The sequence below is a fragment of the Cygnus atratus genome, chromosome 15 (genome assembly GCF_013377495.2).
Source record: "Cygnus atratus isolate AKBS03 ecotype Queensland, Australia chromosome 15, CAtr_DNAZoo_HiC_assembly, whole genome shotgun sequence".
Lineage (NCBI taxonomy): Eukaryota > Metazoa > Chordata > Aves > Anseriformes > Anatidae > Cygnus > Cygnus atratus.
Window position 1 is genome coordinate 3,065,635 of NC_066376.1, and position 22,336 is coordinate 3,087,970.

The 22,336-nt window shown below is 45.6% G+C and overlaps 1 protein-coding gene across 4 annotated transcripts in view; it reads left to right on the plus strand.

Moving 5' to 3' along the window:
• Positions 1 to 22,336, plus strand: part of TOM1L2 (target of myb1 like 2 membrane trafficking protein) — a 54,474-nt gene that overhangs the window by 20,191 nt on the left and 11,947 nt on the right. For all 4 annotated transcript variants that reach the window (XM_035563355.2, XM_035563352.2, XM_050713838.1 and 1 more), the window contains 9 exons: positions 1,230 to 1,379; positions 5,604 to 5,738; positions 6,699 to 6,857; positions 7,633 to 7,749; positions 10,400 to 10,533; positions 12,992 to 13,040; positions 13,595 to 13,718; positions 14,403 to 14,520; positions 16,430 to 16,505. In XM_035563355.2, coding sequence (XP_035419248.1) covers positions 1,230 to 1,379; positions 5,604 to 5,738; positions 6,699 to 6,857; positions 7,633 to 7,749; positions 10,400 to 10,533; positions 12,992 to 13,040; positions 13,595 to 13,718; positions 14,403 to 14,520; positions 16,430 to 16,505 — 1,062 coding nt within the window. The remainder of the gene's footprint in view (positions 1 to 1,229; positions 1,380 to 5,603; positions 5,739 to 6,698; positions 6,858 to 7,632; positions 7,750 to 10,399; positions 10,534 to 12,991; positions 13,041 to 13,594; positions 13,719 to 14,402; positions 14,521 to 16,429; positions 16,506 to 22,336) is intronic.

The window sequence follows — 22,336 nt, forward strand, 5'->3', positions numbered from 1 at the left end:
CCTTTGTGAGTGGATCTCTGTAGGAGACTCATTAATTTATGCTGATCTAATTTCCCTCAATAAAGTGTAAATTGTATTCTGTGCCTTTGCGCAGCACTGCTAAGGTGTGAGATAATTTGCCAGTGACCTTTCCTCCTGATGGCTGGAGCTGGGGTTTCCTGGGTAATGCAGCTCTCCAGAAAGCGTGGTGTTGGGCAGGCTCTGCACCGCAGTGGGCTGAGGAATGAGCAGCAGTAACTAGATGGAGTTATGCTGCTGTGGGTAGGTGATCTGTATGATTCTTTCACAGGGCTCTTGTTGCATCTCCCTGATGAAGCGTGACTGTACTTTCTGTCTTCTTGCTATTTCCTATCCTGGATTGTCATTTTGACAGATTACCAAGGACCAAACCACGAGATTATCCACTGCACAGGAAAGAGCAAAATTCATCAGGAATGAGTCCGTGTCATCAGGGCTGATGAAAGTAGCTGAAGTAGCAGAGTAATTACAGAGTCCTCAGATAGAGAGTTGCAGCGGTTATTAGGCATGGCTGTGAGGAGAAGTGACGCATTGGATTTATCTCCATGCTAATCATGTTCTTCAGAGAAAAATCAACAGCTGTTCCTCCATGGCAGTTGAATGGCAAGTGGAACGTGCCTCTAGCTAGGTTGCAGGGGGAAAATGTGTCAAAGTATAACCTGCCAGAGCATTCACAAGGGAGTGTTTTGAATGAGTGGAGATCATTCACCTGAATTCCCAACCCGAAAACATGACTTGTAGCTCAGAGCAACTGGATCCAGCTGTGCCCCAGTACATAGACAGTGGTGGAGTGTCACAGCACGGTAATATCTCACAGTGACAGGATGTCCTCTATCTTACCTGCTCTTGGTGTGATGCTCTGTATTTAGCTGCTGAGCTGTGCAAGTTGGAAAGTTCTGCTTAGAAGAGGAAAAAACTTTATATGTCTTTACCTTGGAAACAGGCAAAGGTGCATCACAAAAGTGCCCGGTGTATTATTGATAGGTGAGCTGCATGAAAATGTGTGTGCAGAGAAGGAAGCTTTTTGGCAATATTGGGGGAAAAAAGATGAAGAACTGAGAATATAAGACTAAATTTTCCTCTACCTTTTCTCTCTCCTATCAAAAGATTTAAAACAAACAAAAAACAAAATCAGAAACCAACCACATAGCTGCTGTGTTTGATCAAGCTTTGCTCCAACAATGAATGTTGTTTTTTTTGTGTGTGTGTAGGTGTTAGAGACCTGTGTGAAGAACTGTGGCCATCGCTTTCACGTCTTAGTGGCAAACCGTGACTTCATAGATGGCGTTCTGGTGAAAATCATCTCGCCCAAGAATAATCCCCCCACTATTGTACAGGATAAAGTACTAGCGCTGATTCAGGTACACAGCTTGTCTCTGCTTCCATATGTCGCTGCCTGGAATAAGGACTGTCTGCTTCAGTGCTACGCATCGCTAAACATGCTGTCATCATTAAAAAATGTAGCAAGTTTTTTACATGTAAAAACAAACAATATATCCAGATTGGCAGGGAAGAGCAGACATGCACATGCATAGAAATTGTATCCAGGGAGAAACGTCTGGATTCTAGTTAGAGAGAGAGCACTCTACTCTAAAACAAGAGGACTTAATAAAAGATAAGTGGATGGCTTTGCAATTTAACAGGCAAATCTAGGAGCTGGAGACCTGCTTCTGTGATGGGCTTGTCATCTGAGGCCAGGAAATTTTAGAAGACAATTGTGCTTTTGCTGTTAGTTGAAAAACACTTGCCTTTCTGTGTCTGTTCCCTTGAATATAAGATAGAGCCATTTCTCTCCTTCACTAAGTATTCTGAATTCCTTTTAAAGATGGCTACAGGAAAGTAAACGATCATATCAGAGATAAAATGTTTTTGGTGTCCCTTCTCTGGTTATTCTGCAGTAAAAGTGTGCTGTCAGATCCTTGTCTGCAGCGGGGACGTTCAGGCATAGGCCTGGCTGCCACTTTTCCTTCTGTGCAGCATAACAATAAACAGCCATGTTAATTCCACAAGCCATTAGCAACACATGAGGAAACATTGGTGCCTGCCTGGAGGAAATTTCACAATTATAGGAAGCTTTATCACTAAGCTCCTACAGGCTATTGCATACAGCAGAGATTAAAAGGCACTGCATATTTAAAATTATATAAACCTGCTGCAATGTTTCTTGGGGGATGGTATTTACAAACACACAGCATAGTTTTCCAAATATACTTCAGATTTTTGTGGCAAAGCACGCAGTTGAATTTCTGCTGGTTTATTTGTTGTTTGGATATGCAGGCAGGACATTGTTAGAGCATGACAATCTAAATAAGTGATTTCCAAAGAGGAAACAGCCTGGGTGGGGAAACAAGGTGGGCATTTCACTGGGGCACGTGGGGTCCCTCTATTTCTGGTCTCTGATCTCAATGTTGCACTACTATAAAGAAAAAAAAAAAAGCCTTAATGAAATCATTAAAAGTAATTCTTGCGCATCTGACTGAGCCCTCAGGCTCCTGTCAGCTTGGGTGGGAGAGCTGGTGCATGTGGAGACTGGGCAGTGATGGCCAATGCTGTCCCATAAGGAGAAGTTGTGTTCTTGTTTCCATACTGGTTGCTCTTCTACGCTGCTTAAGAGGATGTTGGTTGCTCTGAGTGCTGGGTTTATGTGGGCTGCAGGGTATTAATGGAACTAAGATGGAGGTGTTTATAGCATAACCAAAAAGCCCCAGTCCTTGCCTCAGTGCATTAAGCATAGCTTTATCTCAGCAGACTTAGTGCAGCAGAGCTAAAAGCCTCACCGTGTCCGGGAATTAAATGTCTTTTGGTACAAAAAGCCTGGGAATTATGAAAGTTGCCTGTGGGTGGGTCTCATCTGCCCTACAGACATGTGCACCCGGAGTGTCTGATATGTCATGACCACTTTGCTCTTTCAAGTTCCCTGCAGTTGGAGTTACCTCTGTTCCAGGGGGGCTGATCTCTTCTCAGCTCTGCTCCACTAACATTACATTTATCCCCTTCTGGAGGCTTTTTACAATTTGATATCAGGGAATTAATATTAAGAGAAATGAGAGGATTAATAACACAGACTTGGAAGCATGGAAAAAGGCTGTACAAACAGCACAAGTCTTCAGCCATATAGCTCTTGTACTCCCAGGCCTTTCCCTAGCAGGAGTAGATAAAGCTCCATGCAATTTCTTATCTAGAGACTTGCCTGTTTTGAGACATTGGGCATCTTGTGTCTCACTTTCCCAACCCATTTCCCAGTGTATATGAATTAGCATGTATTAGATAAAGCTTATCCTTCTTCACCTTGCTCAAAGGCCTCTATTCCTCACTGCTAAGAGCTGCCATATCACCTCAGAGTTCCCACCACCTAGCTGCCACCTTGCTGGGCATCAAAGATGAAGCTTGGGGAGATCTTTAGTGGCATGGCATATTTTGAGTGTCCGAGACTGGAAATATGGTCTTGTGATGGCACTGATTCGGAGGCCAGATTTGCAGTGTATTTAATTAACCTTTTTGGGCACACAGAGCGCCAAGTGGGGCCTAGACAGCAGCATCCTGAAGTGCCTATCTGCGAGCGTCTGGCCCAAAGTCTCCGAAGGTCTCAGATCTCAGTTTCAATCTCACCTCTGTCATACGCTTCTTTGGACAATGGCGAGCCTCCTAAGCTCTCTGTGTAGCTCCTTATCTGTAAAGCAGAGCTAATATTACTTCTGCCTCGTTGAATTGTAAGCTGTCTGGGACAGGGATTGTCTAACAACGTGTGTAGGCAGCGCTTAGGACAATGGTGCCCAGTCCTGGTTGTGACCTCCAAGAGACGTGGTGGTACAGATAACGTCCCCAGCTCAGGCAGATGAAAAGTACAAATGAAAGTGTCTCCTTTCTCCGGCGAAGAGTTGTAGGAGAGGGAATATATTAGAAAGGTGGAGTGCAGATGAAGTGAGTTCTGTCCATAATGCCCAGGGAAACAGGGGATGCGTTAGTACATCCTCCTGGGCCAGCAAGCCTCATGAAACGAGGGAGCAGGCTTTTGCCTCTAAGTTTCTTTTGAGTGACGATTAAATAAAACATCCCTTGCCGAACATTTTTCACTCTTACTTGCAAATAGAGTTGAAGTGGGGAGCACCGTTATGGAGAAGCAACATTCAGATGACTCCTGACATAAATTGATAATGCAGAGTCCGTGTGAGAGCAGAGGTACCTGCACAGTGAATGTCTCTGTGATAATTAGGGACGGTTTTGAAGGTCAGTTCCAAGAAAACTGAATGCCTCATTGCAGTCTGAGCTGGTTTCCATGGCTCACATGGGGCTGTTTGGACTTGCACTGCATCAGAACAGTAGATGCCATTAATTTACTCGAGCAAAGCTGGGAAGCAAACCCAGAATTGTTAGCTTGCAAGTGATAATAGGTTGTCTCCTGAGTACATAGGGTAGGAAATGCTCTTTCTTAGAATTGAACAAAATACAAATGCACATTAAAAGTTAATATTATTTCTTATCTTGTTTTGCTACCTTTGATTTCTCTCCTCTTCAATATGAAACGTGGTTAAAAACAGCTTTTAAAATAAAAATAGTTAAAGAACTGGTGTAAAAGGGATGACTAAATGAATTAAGTTCGGAGCCCACACACGTCTCTCAGTAGTTCTGGAGCCAGCCCGCTGCTACTCTATCTCACATATGTGGGGGAATGCTTCATTTTTAATTGAGTCATGATATTGCAGTTTTTCCTTCCCCTAAATTGTTAATACCTGGCAAATTTCCAGCAAAAAAAAATGAAAGGGGGTAGACTCTTACAAGATATTATGTTCTTAACAGCTTCATGAGTACAGGAGGCTGGCTGGTGAAGAGAAACACTTAGTGCTCCCGGTGAAGGAAAAGCTCAAATATGAATTGAAGTCTTTTTAGACACGAGAGGGCTCAAGCGGGAGAGATATTATGAGTGTTCTGGCTGTGGGAAATTCTCCCTTTAAGCTTGCTCTTTCTGACACTCCGGGGTGTCTTAGTGTTGGATATGCTCTGTAAGAATACGGGCTTCATTAGTTCTGCTGCTCGTGGCACTGCATGTTTCACGATATACGAACCTCAGAAACAACCCTTTATGTTTAGGTTTGGTCCAAATAAAATACTGACAAAAACTTGACAGCTGTGGTTTTTTCTTCCTCGATAGATGAGGATGTTTCACAAAATAAATTAAGGTTATGTAGGATTGCTGTGTGACTTCATAAATTTTGCCTAGATCAATTTAATCTTTCACACAGGCTTTTTTTGGTGGGTCATTGGCCACAGAATATGAAGAAAAGATCAGCATGCAATCAGTGCTAAGGAGAGGAGCTTGGAAGAGGCTTTCACTTGCGTTTATAGATTCTGATGAAGCAGGGTTATACGAAGCTAATGTGCTCTGGGTTTCTGTCTGGGTGACATTCATATAAAGTGTGTACGTGACTGTCTTGGTAACATTTGTAGGATCTTTCAGGTCAGGTTTAATGATTACAGCTTCCCTTTGAGGCTGAAATATGTGAAAGCTTTTGTAGTTGGTACCCGAGGTCAGGATGTATCAGGAACTTCACTGGGAAGGTTTATGGATAATCCCTCGTGTTTTCCAGGCTTGGGCTGATGCCTTTCGAAGTAGCCCTGATTTAACCGGAGTAGTGCATATTTATGAAGAACTCAAGAGGAAAGGCGTAGAGTTTCCCATGGCAGATCTTGATGCTTTATCTCCAATCCACACGCCACAGAGGGTAAGCTGCAGCATTGCAATGCCAGGGGCATTTTCCAGAGACGTGTAGATAGTTGGGTAACTGTTCTTCTTTCTCCTGTTTACCTGAATTTGGCTTATTTTCTCACTTCTGAAAAGACTTTTTTATAGTGAAGGGGCATGTAAGAGAAGCATAATGCAGCTGCATTTTGGCTGATAAACTAATGGGATCTCCTCCCTTGAGTCAAACATCAATCTGAAAAGAGTTTTGAGGTTTGTACGCTTGTCTCGCACCACAAACCCACCAGATAAACGCAGCTAATTTGCTCAGATAGAGAGCAGAAGGGCATGTGATTCAGATTTGCTTCATTTTCTCAGTACTCTACTTGTTTCTGTTGGTGATAAGCCTGAACCAAAGCCTGTCTGTCTTTTAAAGGTGTACAGAGTCCGAATCTCCCACTGATCCCATGGTAACATGAGGTCTTTATACCTTGAACAGTTAGGTCTGTAAAGTTGACAAAACTAGTGCTAGTAAGTAACTTTATGATCACAGGTTTTCTGATTATTCACCCTGAGAAGTTAATGAGTCTTTGAAGTGGTAAATGCAGATGATCAGGACTGAAAGATTGCAATCCCTGTGTCAAGATCAATTAAATCCAGTATCTATTTATCACATCATCTTTTGTAAGCCTGCAGTTTAATTCCCAGTTTCAAATTATTCACAATTATTTATCTTTAGCTCTTGTTTTTATGTTTCTTCTCACTTTTATTGTAAAATAAATTGACTTAAATGCATGTGGGTTGGGTCAAAAAATACAGGCATACGTTTTTGTTGCAGCTGTCTGTATATGGGCTGGCCCGCCAGTCTGTTTTCATGACTACACTGACCTTTTCCACAAGGTACAATTATGTTCTATATTTGAACATATCTGGCCTGAGGTTGCTGACAAAGCAAGTGCCGTCACAATTCAGCTTTTGAACTCTTGTCTTTCTGATGTGGCAGAGTGTTCCCGAAGTTGATCCTGCAGCAAATATGCACAATTCACAGTCTCAGCAAAGGATGAGCACCAGTTCTTACTCGTCAACTTCTCCAACGGCGTATTCTGCTCCTCAGGCTCCAGCTCTGAATGTGACTGGTCCCATCACTGCTAACTCTGAACAGGTATTGGGATGATTATTCTTTTGAGTGAGACTAAGCAGATCAAATTAAAAGCTAGTTTGCAGAGGAACTCTCGTTTTTAACTCTTCTGACTTTGATTGCCTCTTAGGTCTGGTTCTACTTAGTAATCTTTCCTCCTATTGTGCTGTAAAATCTAGGGTTATTTGTACATGTGGCCTCCTAATGGCAGCAGTTATGAAACCTCACAGTCTCCACCAATCGACGCTGCAGTTGTGCTGTAGGTAAACAGTTACTCCCACTAGCCCCACGCCTTCAGAGGCACAGAATGTCTTGCAGATGCTGTAAGTCTTTCAAACAAGGACTTAAGCCTGCGTGCCTAAGACCCTAGCAAATGCCCTAATATAAGATCAGCTTTTCTCTGTGCAAAAATAGTAACTTTAGAGCCAAAGATCATGCTCAAAAGTTGTATGTCTTTCCCCCTGTTAGAGTGAGACACACAAGGTATACTGCGACCAAAATCTGTTTTTAGCTGCTGTTTTCAATTACTTCCCTTCCATACAAGCGTAGCACGTCTGGCTTTGTTGTGATAGTGACCAGTCCTACGAAGTTCTTTTCTTTTTCTGTTGCTTTTTCTAAAACTGTCTCCTGGGTAAAAGGTTTTTTTGCCTTTAACTTTTTTTTCCCTCCAGTAGAATACCCAGAGCTTCAGATATTAAGTCAGACAGAACCAGATGTATCACAAAGTCAGTTCTTGAAAATCATCTGCTTAAAACCACAGGACTATGTAGCATCTTGCTGTCTTTTTACCCCAAAATAGATTGCCCGGCTGCGCAGCGAACTGGATATTGTTCGTGGGAATACAAAAGTGATGTCTGAAATGCTGACAGAAATGGTACCTGGACAAGAGGATTCCTCAGACCTTGAGTTACTCCAGGTAATGCCTTCCTAGCAGGTATGATTCTGATCCTTTCCGTGCTTGAGTGTTTTTTGAGGGGGTGGCTTTTGTTGTAGTTCACTTCAATGCCTTGGCTTGCTTGGTTTATATAACGGATTTGGGCTGTGCTTGACCCCAGTTAGTCTCATCACTTGATGTTCTTCATTTATTAAAGCTTCTAGCGACAAGGATTTCCTAACTTCCCTTGAAACCTACTCCAGTGCCTTCTTGTCCATGTAGCTAGATTTTTTTTCCTAATGTTGAACATAAAGTCTTCTTTACCACAACACAGCCTAGAGTTGCCATAGGCTCAGTAAGCACTGGGCATTTCTGCTGCTTTCAAGTCCTCTGTCATCACTCATGCGATGGTAAAGCATTTCCAGTCACTGCAGGAAAAAACACTCCGTATTTCCAGCTGGACTAAATATTGCCAAGGGTCTGTGGATTCTCTGCATCTCGAAATATATGAACTCTCTCTCCAGATGTGCTGTAACTTCTCCTGAAGGCAGTGGCTTAAGGCAGGAGCTCAGCTGAAGTTTCCTGCCGTCCAGAGGGTTTGACAGGGTACCCAGAAGAGTTTTATTTCCTGGAAAGTCTCAATCCAGAGCTGTATTTATTATCTCAGAAAACTGTATTAGTTGAGCTCGTGGGTCAAGCTTCATATCTGCTTCCCCGGGCTGGTGGTAGCGGGGTGCCCTTGGCTGAGGAACAAATGCAGTACAGATGAGGAATACTGTGATCTAGCATTCCAGCTGCTGCTCTTAACGTGGTATTTGCCTTTCCATAGCTTCCGAAATAGGCTGCTGTTTTGATCCTCCAGCAGGGAGGATGGGCTCCCACAATAGTACATTCGGAGGGAGGCAGGGAATAGCTCTCTGTGATACATCAGAGCTTGAAATCGATCCAAAAGCTGGTCTCTCCCATGCAGCGGTATTGTGTGTTTGTCTCAGAGCCATGATGGCATCTGATGAGAGGCTTTGCAATAAAGAGCCTTTCAGTTACTGCCCGTTTGGGTTGGACTGCTCAAAGCAAAAGAAGCTTCCAGGAAACCGTGACAGACCAAAACAGTGTAGAACAGTTTGCTTACATTCAGAAATAACTACTAACATCTTGACAGCATAACCTTACGGCATAGCTCTAAGGTTAAAGAACTTGATCATAAAATGGAGCGACAGCAGCGATTCTTTATTCCAACCGGTTCCCTTCGACTGATGCATCCTAAATCTGAATCACAGAGCTGGTGAGAACCCGTTTTTGATGACAAAGGATGGTTAGTCTTTTGAAAGCTGTGAGCCTGGTGCTGTATGCAAGGGCTCCTGGCTTTGAGGTTTATATAGCCATCCTCCTTAAATAGTTCCTGACATTTTCTCCAACAATCAAATGTAAACAGCTTGCTAGAGAGCCAGCTCTGAGCAGAATAGATAGGTACTGTCAGCCCTCTCGGAAAGGCAGCAAACAAACCTCTGAAATGTCACAATCTGCTTCTGAAGTGATGGGATCAAAACTGACATTGGAGAACACATTCTTCAAGCTGTTAAGGCAGCTGGATTGCACTAGGTGAAATTTATCCAGAGCTTAGGATGTCAGACCAAGCAAGGAAAACAAACACATTTTTGCTTTCATCCCGAAGGTTGTGTACCAACAAGTCATCCTTGTTTAGTGCTGAATTTTTGCTCTGAAGTGGAGCTGGGGGGGCGGGAAATGACGAAGGGACATGCTTTAGTTGAAATGTCAGTGCTTATTGAAGTAAAACCGTGGGTCTAGTCAGTGGCGCCATGCCATATGTCACGTTTCTTCTTGTAGTTCCTCCTCGACATACCAGTCAGTTTTGACCTTTGGTCTCGAGGCCTTTCAGACCAACAGGGGTAAAAAATTCTGCTAAGTAATTGGTGATCAAAGAGATGTCCTGGAAGCAGGAGAACTCCTTCAGGCAAACTCAAGCCCAGGTTTCTTGGCATGAGAGACTTCTAAAATAAATCCCCTTACTCTATATTCTTTAAAATGTTCTTCTGAAATTTCCCACTGCCTTTTTGCCATCCCTTGCCTGTGGACTCACTCAGTTGATGGGAGTGTTTCTGGGTACGGTTCAGTTCTGAAGGAGGTGCTCATCTTTTCATGCTCCTGGTCCTTGTTGTGTGTTCACCCTCACCTTCTCAGTATGTGGCAAGTTCTGCGTCCCCAGCCCTTCTCTTCCTGCTGTGTAGCACACGTTTAGCTACCTGTGCTAGCCCTGATGAACTTTTTTTCCCCGCTTGCTCCACCGTGTGCATCATTTAGTTTTTGAGGATGATGCCGTCAAAAAGAGCAGATGGAGTTTTCATTGGAAACTCTCTTCTGGAAAGCTGTTGTATTACCGTGTTTTATTCTTAAAACAGATCACTAAAGTACAGTTATTTATTTTCTGAAGTGCTCAGAGTTAAAGAAGAATCAGGATGTTGAATTGTAAATAGGCTCTCAAGGTTTTATGCCATCATCTCTTGAAGGGCATGTTTGATTAGATGTGCTTTTGGGTGACATTTAATCATGCAAAGATAGACTTGTCTTAGTGTTTCTCAGCTGGGGGATATGTTTGGCTGTGAACAGACCTCAACTAAATCTACTTACTGCTGGCTGCTTATCAGAATGTGTGTGCACAATGCATTCCTCCTAGGAACTGAACCGAACCTGTAGAGCTATGCAGCAGAGAATTGTGGAGCTTATCTCACGAGTGGCCAATGAAGAAGTCACAGAGGAGCTGCTGCATGTGAATGATGATTTAAATAACGTCTTCCTCAGATACGAAAGGTGAGGCACCTTTTCTGTCAACTGTTTACATTTGTTCTGGGATTTCATTCAGCTGTTAAAGAGGTCAGTTGATGGAGATGGCCAGCTGGGCCAATGGTCCAGCATAACAAAATGCAGAGAGCCAAACCACAGAAAGCATTTACAAAATCCTACTGTTGTCTTTTATGGTAACATTCCTGTTTCAATTGTTGCTTTAAATCCTATGATTTTTTTTTTTGTACTTGCAATTGAATTTTTGCAGGGCATGTCTGTAAAATGCAGGGCAACTTTGTGCAAAACTCTTTGAACTAGCGGAGGCTCGAGTCCGTAAGTCCCTGCTGGGTGGTGCTGCACGAATGTAGGAGCCTTGGGACTGAAAATAGCACAACCCCGGCTGCTGGTTCCACTTGCTAGCTTAGGCTCTGCACAAATGCTTGTGCTGCTTCCTGGCTCAGGGGACTCCTGTGAGCTCTCTCTGCCTTCTGATCTCTGAGCTTCCTACTTTCAGTCCCGGTGCAGGGGGAGCTGCCTGATGCGGGCACAGCCTCCATGCGGGTAAGGCTTTTGTTTTTAAATAACGCTGAAAATCTTGAAAAAGCCTGGCTTGCGCAGAGCCGAGGTTTTTGAAGAGCTGATCTGCAGGCATCATCCCCAGGGGCGGGACTTGGGTCAGAGGACTTTCAGCATGTCAGACAAAGGCGCTGTCAGCCACATCTGCTGCAGGAGGTGACACGTGATGCAGCAGTCTTGGGAAAGTTTAATCTTCCCCGTAATGACAGGCCTGGGGAGTGAGGCACTAAAGAGTACCCTTTGTTCCTTGTTCTTAGCACAGGGCTTTGTTTCTCAAGCCTTTAAAAATAAATTAGACTCCAGATCTGTGAATCTGTGCTGTCACGGCAGAGGCTGGAAAGAAGGCTCTGTGGCCTCAATTCTGTCTTTGATTTAGCCCTTCAGAGGAGATCGGGGCAAACTTTGAAACAAATGCTGGCTTTTTATGTGCGATGGTGTGTGTTTCATGTACGAGCATAATTCTGCGAGGGGCAGAGTGTAACTGTCTCTGAGGCTTAGTTTGGTCACCCTAAATATTTTTTCCACCTTCCTCCATCTGCAGCTTTGCTGCCTGTAGCCAGAGTGTTTGTTATCGTTGTAGACTGAAAGGTGAGCTGAGCAGTGTTAGCAAGCCCTTCGCGGTACAGCAGCTGCACTGGTCTGAGCCTTTCAATAAATCCCAGTTCCTCCTCTGTTGTTCCAAAAGCTCCGCATCCATCACATTGATTTCTGGTGTGGGTACCAAGCTCTGGCAGTGATGGAGGCAGGAGCTCTGGCCGTCGCTCTGGAGCTTTGGATGTAAAGGAACGTGTGGTTCATAAGCCTTCTGGTGAGAAATAGGAGGTGGGAGGTGTCGTAGGTTTCCAGTTCAGGGAGCTGGATTTCCAGTAAAGCTAGACGCCCACAGTTTCCTAAAATTGAGATTTGGGCCTGGATTTGTTTTTGCTGCCTTTTAAGTCCGCATTTTCCTCTGTTACTTTAAGAAAATATTTCAGTTTGCTTGAGATTCTCCACTGCATTTTGTTCATCTGGGAGAAAACCCAAAGAATTCTAAGATTTTTTTTTAATTATTATTATTTTTACCAAATTTACATGTGAAATTACCTTTGAATGAGGAAAAAAAATTCTGGCTTCAGAGAAATCATGATGCTTCTCCTGGTAAGGAAGGACAGACTGGGCTCAGATGGGCCTTGGGAGTAGGTAGTTCCCCCTGCTTTTTTGAGCTCTTGAAGGCTGGGTTTGTTTGGGGTCCCAGCTGTACGGCTGGATGGGGAAGGAGCAGAGAAGAAACCAGATCTTGACTAGCCAGACTTCTTCCCCTAACAAGTGTGAGGTTTTTTATCCATCATCATTACTTCCTGGAAAATACCAGCCTATTTGAACATAGACTCTGATCATCTTTGCGCTGACCCAGAATGGTTTAAGAAATTATTTACTAAGTATTGCTTCTCTTGACACATGCTGCCTGGATAGGGCCGTGCTGGCATGCATATGGCTTCTAATTTACATGTATTGCAGCAAGAGGGAGCTGTTAAGTGGGAGTAAGACTCACTGCGGTGCTCAACTTGTTTAGCTGGGAGCATCAATCTTACTGCAGTTGCTCCTGTCCCTTGGCTAACAGAATAGTCTATCAAGAAGCACTTAATGAAAAAAGAAAAAAACAAAGACAAATCCTACAGTGTTTTTCAGGCATGCGTGTGCTGCAAGGTCAGATCAGTCAACTTAATATCACGCTAGCAAGGATGCAACTTCTGTAACTATCCTCCCTTTGTCCTAGCTTGGAGTTAAAGCTTTTAAAGTTCTCTTTTGAACCAATGAAAGCTAAGTTTAGTCACAAGCATTTCACGACTTCGTTATAAACTTGCATTTTTCACTGTTTGTTGGTGACTGTAATAGTCCATGACGATTTTTATTTATTTTTTTTTAACAGATTTGAACGTTACCGATCAGGACGTTCAACGCAAAATGCCAGCAATGGAGTAAGTACCTAGCTCCATTTATTGTAGCAGTAGCTACACCGTACTAGCCATACCAGATCAGATAAAAAGTCCATCCAGCCCTGGGTCCTGCCTGTGGTGGTGGTTAATAGTGGGAACAAAGAACAGAGCATAAGAATGTGGCAAACTTCAGGTGACGCTTTTAGCTCGGGAAGACGCTGCTCTAAAACGTCTTTGTGTTTACAAGCCTTGATGGATTTTTTTTCATCTGTTGACTTTTTTTGATTGCTTCTGAGTCTGTGCAGACTTTTGACATTCACAGTGGTCTGGTGCTAAAAGAGGTGGAGAACACAGACACTTTAGATAAATCTGAAGAGATGTAGATTCCCTGCTGCCCTGAGCAGTCAAACAGTTCTTTACTGTCCGACCCTTCCTGTTCTGCACTCATCATCCTAGTACCCAAGAGAGGAGTCCATTTGGAAGTACACAAGAAAGGTCTTTTTAGGAAGCAACCATTGTTTTGGGGGGGTTAAATGTTGTACTGCAGGAATAAATCTCCGGCATGTGTAACTTACTGTGCTTTTGTGTCCCAACAGGTACTGAACGAGGTGACAGAAGATAACTTAATAGATTTGGGTCCTGGCTCTCCAGCTGTAGTAAGCCCAATGGTCGGAAACTCAACACCCCAGTCTTCACTTTCTTCACAGCTTGCAGGGCTTGGTGAGTACCTGATCTAAACAGTGTCTATGAACACGGGGCTGTAATGCATGGACCTGTTCAAGCCTGACCAGCCTGTGGGTCTTGAACAGCATGCTGGGGCTGCTAGGAAATCCAGGTGTGTGAGTGTGGGAGCAGGTCTGAGCAACTGCTGAGGTCCCTGTCACCAACCTGAACACATAGTGCAAGCCCTTCGCACAGTGGGCTGTTGGGTTTTCAAGGAGCCATTTTCCTCTTTCACTTGTGGATCAGGGAGCCTCTGCTCTACCACACCAGTATCAGATCTCCTGATGTGAAACTGTTGGTTTCACAGTCAGTAGCTGAGAGACAGCATTACGGAGAAGACTAGTATCCGTGCCCAAAATTTTGGACCATACTACTGAATAAGGAATACCTGGGGGTGAGATTGGCAGCAAATGCACACCCATTTCCAGATACTGGCTTCTTGATCAGGAATAGCTATGGTGTGGTGCTTCCAGGAGGAATAAAACAATCTCTACAACTGTCCTTTCAGAAATGTGTGATTGGCAGCCTCCAGCCTCTTCTGGACAGTTGTGCCCAACGCTACAACTGCTAACCAGATGATGTTTATAGCCGTATTGCTAGTAACTTCCTCTGTAACCTACACAGTCACAGCAGTGGTGCTTGCACGTGGTTTGCTGTTTCATTGGTTTGCTTCTTTTGCAGACTTGGGTACAAACAGCGTCAGTGGCACGCTCGGCTCCCTACAACACAGTAACCCTCGTGACGACTTCGACATGTTTGCACAGACAAGAGGCAGTTCCTTGGCTGAGCAGCGAAAGAAGTATGTTGGAGTTTGTCTTTACTGTTTGAGTCACGGCCTTGCTGTTTTCTAAGGTCATAAATCTGAAACTTCTTTGCTTCACTCCAGACTGAAAAAGTAGTTTTGATGTATGTTTCTGTGCTTTTAATGCAGGCCTTATCCCGCTGGTCTTTATGAGTACTAGAAAATGGGAACGTTCTTGCTTCTGGGCAGAGCAGACTGGCTGATTAATGTTACTTGACCATCTTAGTGAGCTCACTGGAAACTTGGAAATGAACTTGCTTTTACTTCTGCAGATGCTTCCTCTCAAAAAAGCTTGTCACCCCATCCACCCAGCCAGTACTTGAGATAGAGGAGCATAAGGGTCCTTCGTTGAAGGTCGTGGATATACTTTGGTGACTGAATTGCAGTCATCGTGGGCAGAGTTAACATCCAGTTAAACTCTCCCTTTGGCCCAGCAGTGAGACTCTCTCAGGATGTCAAGGCAGTGTAGCTTGCCCGGCTGCTGTACTATCTTTAATTTGTTTATATGTGAAGGGCTTGCATCTCTAGAGCTGCAAATTTGGCAATTTCATGGGTATTTAACAGGTCCAATTATTTTAATATAAAACAAATCTGTGCACCTATTAAGAAATCCTTTGATCCTTGTCAAGTGAGATTCATTAAAAGACACTCAGGTGTTTTTCTTTCATATGTTATTTCTTGCCTCCTCCTGGTTTCAAATTCAAGAGGACGTAGTGGCTACCAGCAGTCAGAACATCATTAATATCTTGTCTCAAACCAAGAAATGTTGTTAAATAGTTTAGCTCAGACCTTAACAGCTCTGGAAAACTTCAGCTGGCAAGCTTACTGGGGTCTTTCATTTGCAGTCATGAGTATAGCTGTTTGTAGTGCCTCAGCTGCAGTGTCAGTGTTGAGAAGATGTGCTCTACTGTAGAGACATACGTTACCACTGGAGATTTCAGGCTGAGAACCCTAATGTGTAGTCAGAAAGGAGATGCATTGCAGAGAGATTTAATGGAGTTCCCTCTGTCTCTTGCGCTAAATGAAGCGCGAAACTAGCCTTCCCACACTGCACCTCCATCTACTTCTGTGAGCTAATAGAACAAGGAGCACACGATTTCACAGGGGAGGATTGCTGTATCTTCCCTGGGTTGTACTCCGTGAGCAACAGCGAGGCAGTAAAGATGCGAGTGTGACATGCCACGATGCGTAGGTGAGAGCCTCTGGGTGCTCAGCTCAGAGCCTGGGAGAAGCCAGCACACAGGAGGGGAAAGTGCTCTTCCTGCTCAGACACGCGGTTCCTCCCAGGGGCAGATTTATGGGCAGGTGCTGGCATCTGCTTCAACTCCTGGTTCACCCCCTGCGCTCAGAGAAATGATATGGTTGCCTCTGTCGGCTGACTAGTACGTTTCCTTTTGATGCAGCAATTTAAGGAGCTTTCTAAAAATCCAACCTCTGCAAATAGACGATGATTAACCAACTCAGTGCACTTCTTCGTATGCTTCGCTTTAGTTCTTGTTAGGTTTCACCTGTCTTCAGGTTTCTCTCTGCCTCCTCCCCTCCATGCATCAAGGTCAGGCTTCCAAATGTCGTCTTGAAAGCTCTGCAAAACACAGTCTGTAATCAGGCCTCCTTTCATAGTCCCCTGCTAGCTGTTGGATGTGCTTATGGTGCCTCATAACCTATTTGCCTACCTTTCATAATGCCAGTCTTGCTCTTTTTAATTCAACAAGCTCGCTGGAACCGATAGCCACTCTTTATACAGAGCACACTGCTCTTTTGGAATGCACTTAGTACGCTTCAAGTCTTGTTAAGAAAAAGAGCGTGCTTTCTGATTTCAGGGGAAGCAAATCAGAGTAGCGTGTACATTCTGCATGGGTGACTGCTGGACTTCCTTCTAGTTCTGTGGTTTGTTCCTTTGTTTCAGCGTGACATATGAGGATCCACAGGCTGTCAAAGGACTGGCGTCCGCCCTGGATGTTCGAAAACAGAACACAGGAGTGGTAGGTCGTTGCTCTGCGGTTCGTTATCTGAGGCTGTGCGTGGAATCCAGGCTGTAGACAGCTGCTTTGACTGAGACGTCTCATTCTGTATTCCGGTGACATGCTGGTACCGGCTATTTTGAAATTGATATCTATGAGCAAGTACTTGCTCAGTAATGATTTCTAAAGAGCTGCTACTTAGTACGCCAGCCTAAAAGGCTTCAAAATGAGAGTGGGTAAATTGTCCTGTGTTCATGCAGCTTGCCTGGGGGGTCCATTTCTTTAACTGGAGTTGTTGCTGAAAAGAATAAGTAGGGAACGTCGTGTCAACACTGGCGTGCAACTGTTTGCTTTGCTTTTTCTTATGAAAGTTGGTGCAGTCTTAATCTGCTGGCCTTTGCTGGAAGTGCATGGATGCACACGCGAGTTACAGGAAGAGAAATCGTGTAGATTTAATGCTTCATGTGCCTTGCCAGAGCTGTCCTTGCATGCAGGCTGTTATGTCCCAGGGCAGGCTCCTGCTGCCTCGTGTGGGCAGAAGAGACCCACACGCTGCCACCTCACACTGGATGATACCAGAAACTTGTCCTGGAGGGTGAGCTTGGCCCCTGTGTGCATGCCCCTACGAAGGCAGACGTGAAAAGAGCTTTCAGATCATCCCTCAAGCCCTTTCAACCACCCTGCTTTTTTAGAACTGTCCTGCGCTTTTGTACGCAGCTGTGCGCAAGTTCTTAGATGACAGAGCAAGTGCAGAGCCTTTCCCTAGGCCAATCCTGGTCTGTGCTGACCACTAGGGAGCACGGGAGAGCCAGTGTAGCGTGGGAGAGGCAGTGCAGCCTGCACACGCCTCCTGCACCCTCCGCGGAGAAATGCCTCCCCATGCCTTGGCTGATCCCACCCTGGTTCTTTCATAAGTTGAGATGGGAGTGCTCTGGGCAGCTGGCATGCCTGGCAGCTTGTGCTCTGAGCCAGGGAGAATTTGTGCTTGGAGCCAGCTGGGGTCAGATCACAGCTGCCTGCCTGCCTTGGCCACAGCTCAGTGGCAGCAGGGCTTCAGCAGTGATTTCTTACGGAGCGCCCCCCCCCCCCCAACAAATCCGTCTGCTTGTTCCTGCCCTCTCCTCCAAAAAGGGTAATTTATAACCTGTGGCCAGTTTCAGGCATGGTCCCGCAAAAATTCATGCCAGCATGGTATGGGTAAAGGGGGAAGCATGGGGAGGCAGGGGCGGAGGTACACCGGGGAGTGAGAGAGGAGTCCCTGGAGCCGATGCTGCCGTCCAAGCCTCCGGTGTCACTGAGCTGTGCTACTGGGAGGACCTGGGGAAGGATCTGAGATTCTGCTCCTTGTTCCTGGCTAGCCAAAAGCAAGGGGCCTGCACTTAGCTACCGGTCGAGGGGGCCGTATTCCCCTGGTGGCTTGGGGTCACCCCCGTGTTGATTAGCACTCGTTCTCAGACAGCTCAGCGTGAGGCACCGCTGTGATGTGCCGTCCGCACCAGCGTAGCTGCTGCTCTGCCCCAAGTGCTGTCGGTTCAAAGGGCTGAATCTGAACTAATCTGATGGGTCAAAGTTTTTTGGGGACAAGCGCTTTATGGGTTGGGGAACTTTGGGCTCTGAGATGTTGTAGGGACTTTCAGCCTCTTTTCAAAGGTCCTGATGACTGGATCAGGTAATCAGAATAGCTTGTTATGAAACGCTATCTTTGGGTAGTTGGTAAACATGGCTTTTTGTCTAGTGTTGTGAGGCTTGTGGGTGTCTCTTCTTAAAGGAAATAAAAAATTAAACTTCCCTGAAGTTACCAGCCCTGGCATGTGTAGGAAAAAACTGGCAGCGCTCAGTAAATGAAAGACACGCGTTAATTTGGGCAGAGAGCTAATTTAAGAACAGCTCTAGGGAGGAGCCAAAAGCTTTGCAACACATTCTTCACACACGTCTTCTTCCAGCACAGTTGTCCAGTGCTAAATTTCAGCACATCCGACATTTCTAATGTAGTCATTCTCAGAAAGGTCTGTGGAGAGACGGCTGGTCACGTGGCATTAGCTGTCTTTTAATATGATTTAGCAGCTGGAAACAAGACAAGCTAAAAATATGCTGTTTTCTTAATATTGCTTTTCCATGTTGGGAATTGCTTTTGTTGCCACAGAGTTGTTGCGCGATCGCAACTGGGAGGAGAGGTGTCCAAGAAACAATTCTCCAGTGTTACGCAGAGAGTGGATAAAGTTGGAGTGATTTTTCCCCCATTTTTTTTCCTCTTAGCACAAGTACTGAAATGAGACATAAGAAATTGCAGCTGATTCTCCGTTATCTGTTGTAACGGGGATAGGAGAGGCATCCCACGCAGTACGGGTATCTGAGCGCGGGGACACAAACTCGCACGTGGCTCTGCTCAGCCAGCCCCATTCGGGCAGGACCAGAGAGCTGGAACCACCACGCGGTGCCAGTCCCGAGCGAGTCCCTCCAGAGCTTCGGAGGTGGCTCTGCGCCGGGGCCCCGGCTCGGGGACAAAGTGCTGGAGGACAAGAAGCCATCCTGAGAGCCTCTGCAGCGCTGTGCCACGCAGCCTGCAACCTGCGCAGAGGGAACCGGAGGCATCAGCAGTCCTTTTAACCTCGGCTGCACTTAGAGGTGGGCAGCCTGAACGACTGCCAGGATGCTTCTGCAGGCTGCAGAGGGGGATGCAGCTGCTGCCAGAAGCTATCACGGTGTGTGTGTGTGTGTGTGTGTGTGCGGGTGTGTGCGCGAAGCTCTCAACTCGCTGCTGTTATATTACTTTATCACGGGTGTTGCTGTGGTTGCTCTCTTTATGGACCTTTCTGTTCTCAACACAGAGGAGAGGTAAAGGTGGGAACTCAGACATGGAGCCCATAGACAAGTGGCTAATTACACAAGGAATGGTGAGGACTTCACCAGCGAAGCGATTCCTCCTGCCCACCCCAGTCCCTTTACCTAGAATAACCATCCTTCATTCACCTCTCGTCCTGCCCTACTGAACCACTTGAAATCAGACAGTACAAGGAGTTTGTTTCCCACCTACATTGTCACCTGGGGCAAAGGGAAAGATTTGCACCAATTCCTGGTTTGTACAGGACAAAGGCCTGTGACCAACCTAATCATTTGTAGCATCACACACCACCTTCGGATGAGGCCTGGGGATCAAATCGGTTCCTTGTACTGTCTTGATTTATTTATGCAGTATCCACTTTTCGAGGGATAAACACAAGTCTCATGCAGCTTGTTCATTAAGAGGACGCTTTCTAGGTGCCTTTAAGCAGCCTCTTCTGGTAGTGCCTGACTTTGTGGTCTGGAATAAACTTATGTAGTTTGTAGGATCACGTTTAATTGAACTGAATAATGCAGGGGTACTTCTGTACGAGAAGAAGAGAATGGGAGAACTATGACCCAAATTAACATCTTCCACCCCAGTCAGGGAATTACGCAGGCATTAGGATTCAGACTCCAAAAGGTACAACAGCATTTCTGGCTTCAAGGGTTTAATTCCTGTGTCTAAAGATGCCAGTGTTCTGATAAAATCAAGCTTCTGGAGATCTATCTCCAAATATGTGCACATCTGACCTTGTTTGAAGTTGTCCTTTTTCAACACGCTTGGAGAGAGAAGTTGGAAAGCGTGCTTTAAGTGCAGAAATCAGAGGTAGGTAAAAAAATAGCCTCTGCTCTGCCTTAAAGCCAAGTTCCAAGACCAATTTTGTATTTTTGTACTACATAATCCATCATTTTAAGTGTTTGAGAATAGTACCAGTAATGTGACCTAACTGAACAAACTCCAGGAAGTCCTACTGAGACAGTCCTGACTGCAGCTGAGTTCAGAAACGTGCGGTGCAGAATTCCCTCTGGGCTGCGATGTGCTTGCAGCCCAGTGCATGGGGCCGGGCGTCCGGATGCCTCTGGAACAGGAATCCCTCACGCCAGGGAGGGCCACAAATGTCCCAGACAAAGCCACCGATGCTTGAAAAGAGAAACATCCCGGAGAATTTCAGGCTGGGGAAATTCAGAGCGTGCAGTATCAGAGTGCACCAGCTCTGTGAAACGCTTGGCGTTTTTTCTTCTAGATTTAGGGCTATTCCAGATCATTTCTGAGGGCCATTTTGTGCATTTGTGAGAAGTCTGCGTGCCTGAAGCATGCACAGTGCCTGGGCACACGTGTGTCTATATATACAGCCATATCTGCTGGCCTGTGCAAGCAGCCAAGAGCAGTTGTGTACCTGCTACCACATGTAGGTGAGCCCAGATGCAGGTACCTCTCCTTGGAAGGCAGAGTTTATTTCTGTGCCTGTCGGAGACCCGCAGCTCGTAACACGAGAGTGGAAGAGCCGTGCAGCGAGCAGCTCGCTTTGCCCCGATGCTGTTGGCTGCCTCACCGAGGCTCTTGCTGTTCGGCGGCTCTGTTGCAGCCAGAGATGCACGGTGCCACTGTTAGGTGTTCATCCATAATGAATAATCCGCTGATTGAGTTAGTTCCTCCTCTTTGCCTTTCCACTGTTTACAAGAGCAGGGAAGCATGAAATCGGCACCCCTGCTGTTCACAGCGCTCACGCCACTGCGTTATTAAAAAACCAAACACGATATTCCTTCATTGGCTTGTGGTTATTCGGTCTGGAAAAAGGATACTGCACCACTCACGGAGGCATACGGATTTGGGGAGGGAAGGGGGTCCGGCTGTCCAGCCAGTCACTGCTCTTACAAGCTTGTCGCCTTGTTTGTACGCTAAATGTGAGAGAGAAATACCTAAAATAAAACCAAACTAATAATTAACCCCGTTTCTCTCCTAACTGGCTGTAGTTCTTACCTAGATGTGTTAATACGACTGTAGCATTTGCAAAGCAGGTGGAATAACCAGCACCCCGGGTACAAACCTGGTGTGCAGACTCTTTGGTAACTTTTTGTGCTTTTGAGATGAGGGGGAAAAGAGGGGTGAGCTGACATTGCCCTAAACTGTGCCTATACAACACGGAGACCACGGAAGGGATTTCCTCCCCTGTTCTTGTAGAAGAAACCTACCAGAGCGATTATCACATCCCTCTGGCGTGACCTGATGTTTCCAAACCCAGTTAAGCTTAGGGTGGAGCTCTTTGCACTCCACTTCTGTGCACCCCAGTTCACGAACACACCTTTGTAGGGGAAGGCTCGTTCAGGGCTCCTTGGGCACCCTCCTGCTGAATTTGGCAGCGTTGTTTCTGTTTCAGCTTAACCTGCAGCTCAGTTCTGCTGGCAAGGTGATAGCAGGACCACGGAGACTCAAAACAGTTATATCCACTAAAGCTAATGTAGTTTTATGCTCAGAAAATGTTCCTTTTTCAAGCACGTCTCAGGGATTTTAGCCAAGCTGTCCAGTCCAGGATGTGTCAGCAGTGCCAGGTCTGGGCTCTTGCAGGGCAGGCTGTGCTGGTGGTGTGCAGGGGGCTGCACCTCTTGGTCGCAGACTTCAGCATAAGGCCACCGCTTAGCGCAGGTAATTCCAGTTCCCCTTCTCATTAATTCGAGCTGCTCTTGAGATGTGCATGAATATATCCATTTGTTAGAATAATCTGCCACCCCACTCACCTGGCAATTGGGTACCTGTTGCAAAAGCAAGCAGCAGCTGTTGTTTAAACCACCGTGTCAGGACAGACCTTGGGACAGTGGCGAGGGAGGAATGAAACCGAACCAGAATGCACAGAAGATAAACAAACAGATTTCAGCCTTGCATCCTCACCACCAGCAGCATGCCAGGCTAGAGGAGAGGTTCTGCTCTGCAGTAAAGCTACGTGAGTAAGGATTAAACGAAATCTTTGCTGAGTTGATGTTAATTAGTAGCAAAGTAGGATGCTGCTAAATCTACCTTCAAGAGAAAGATA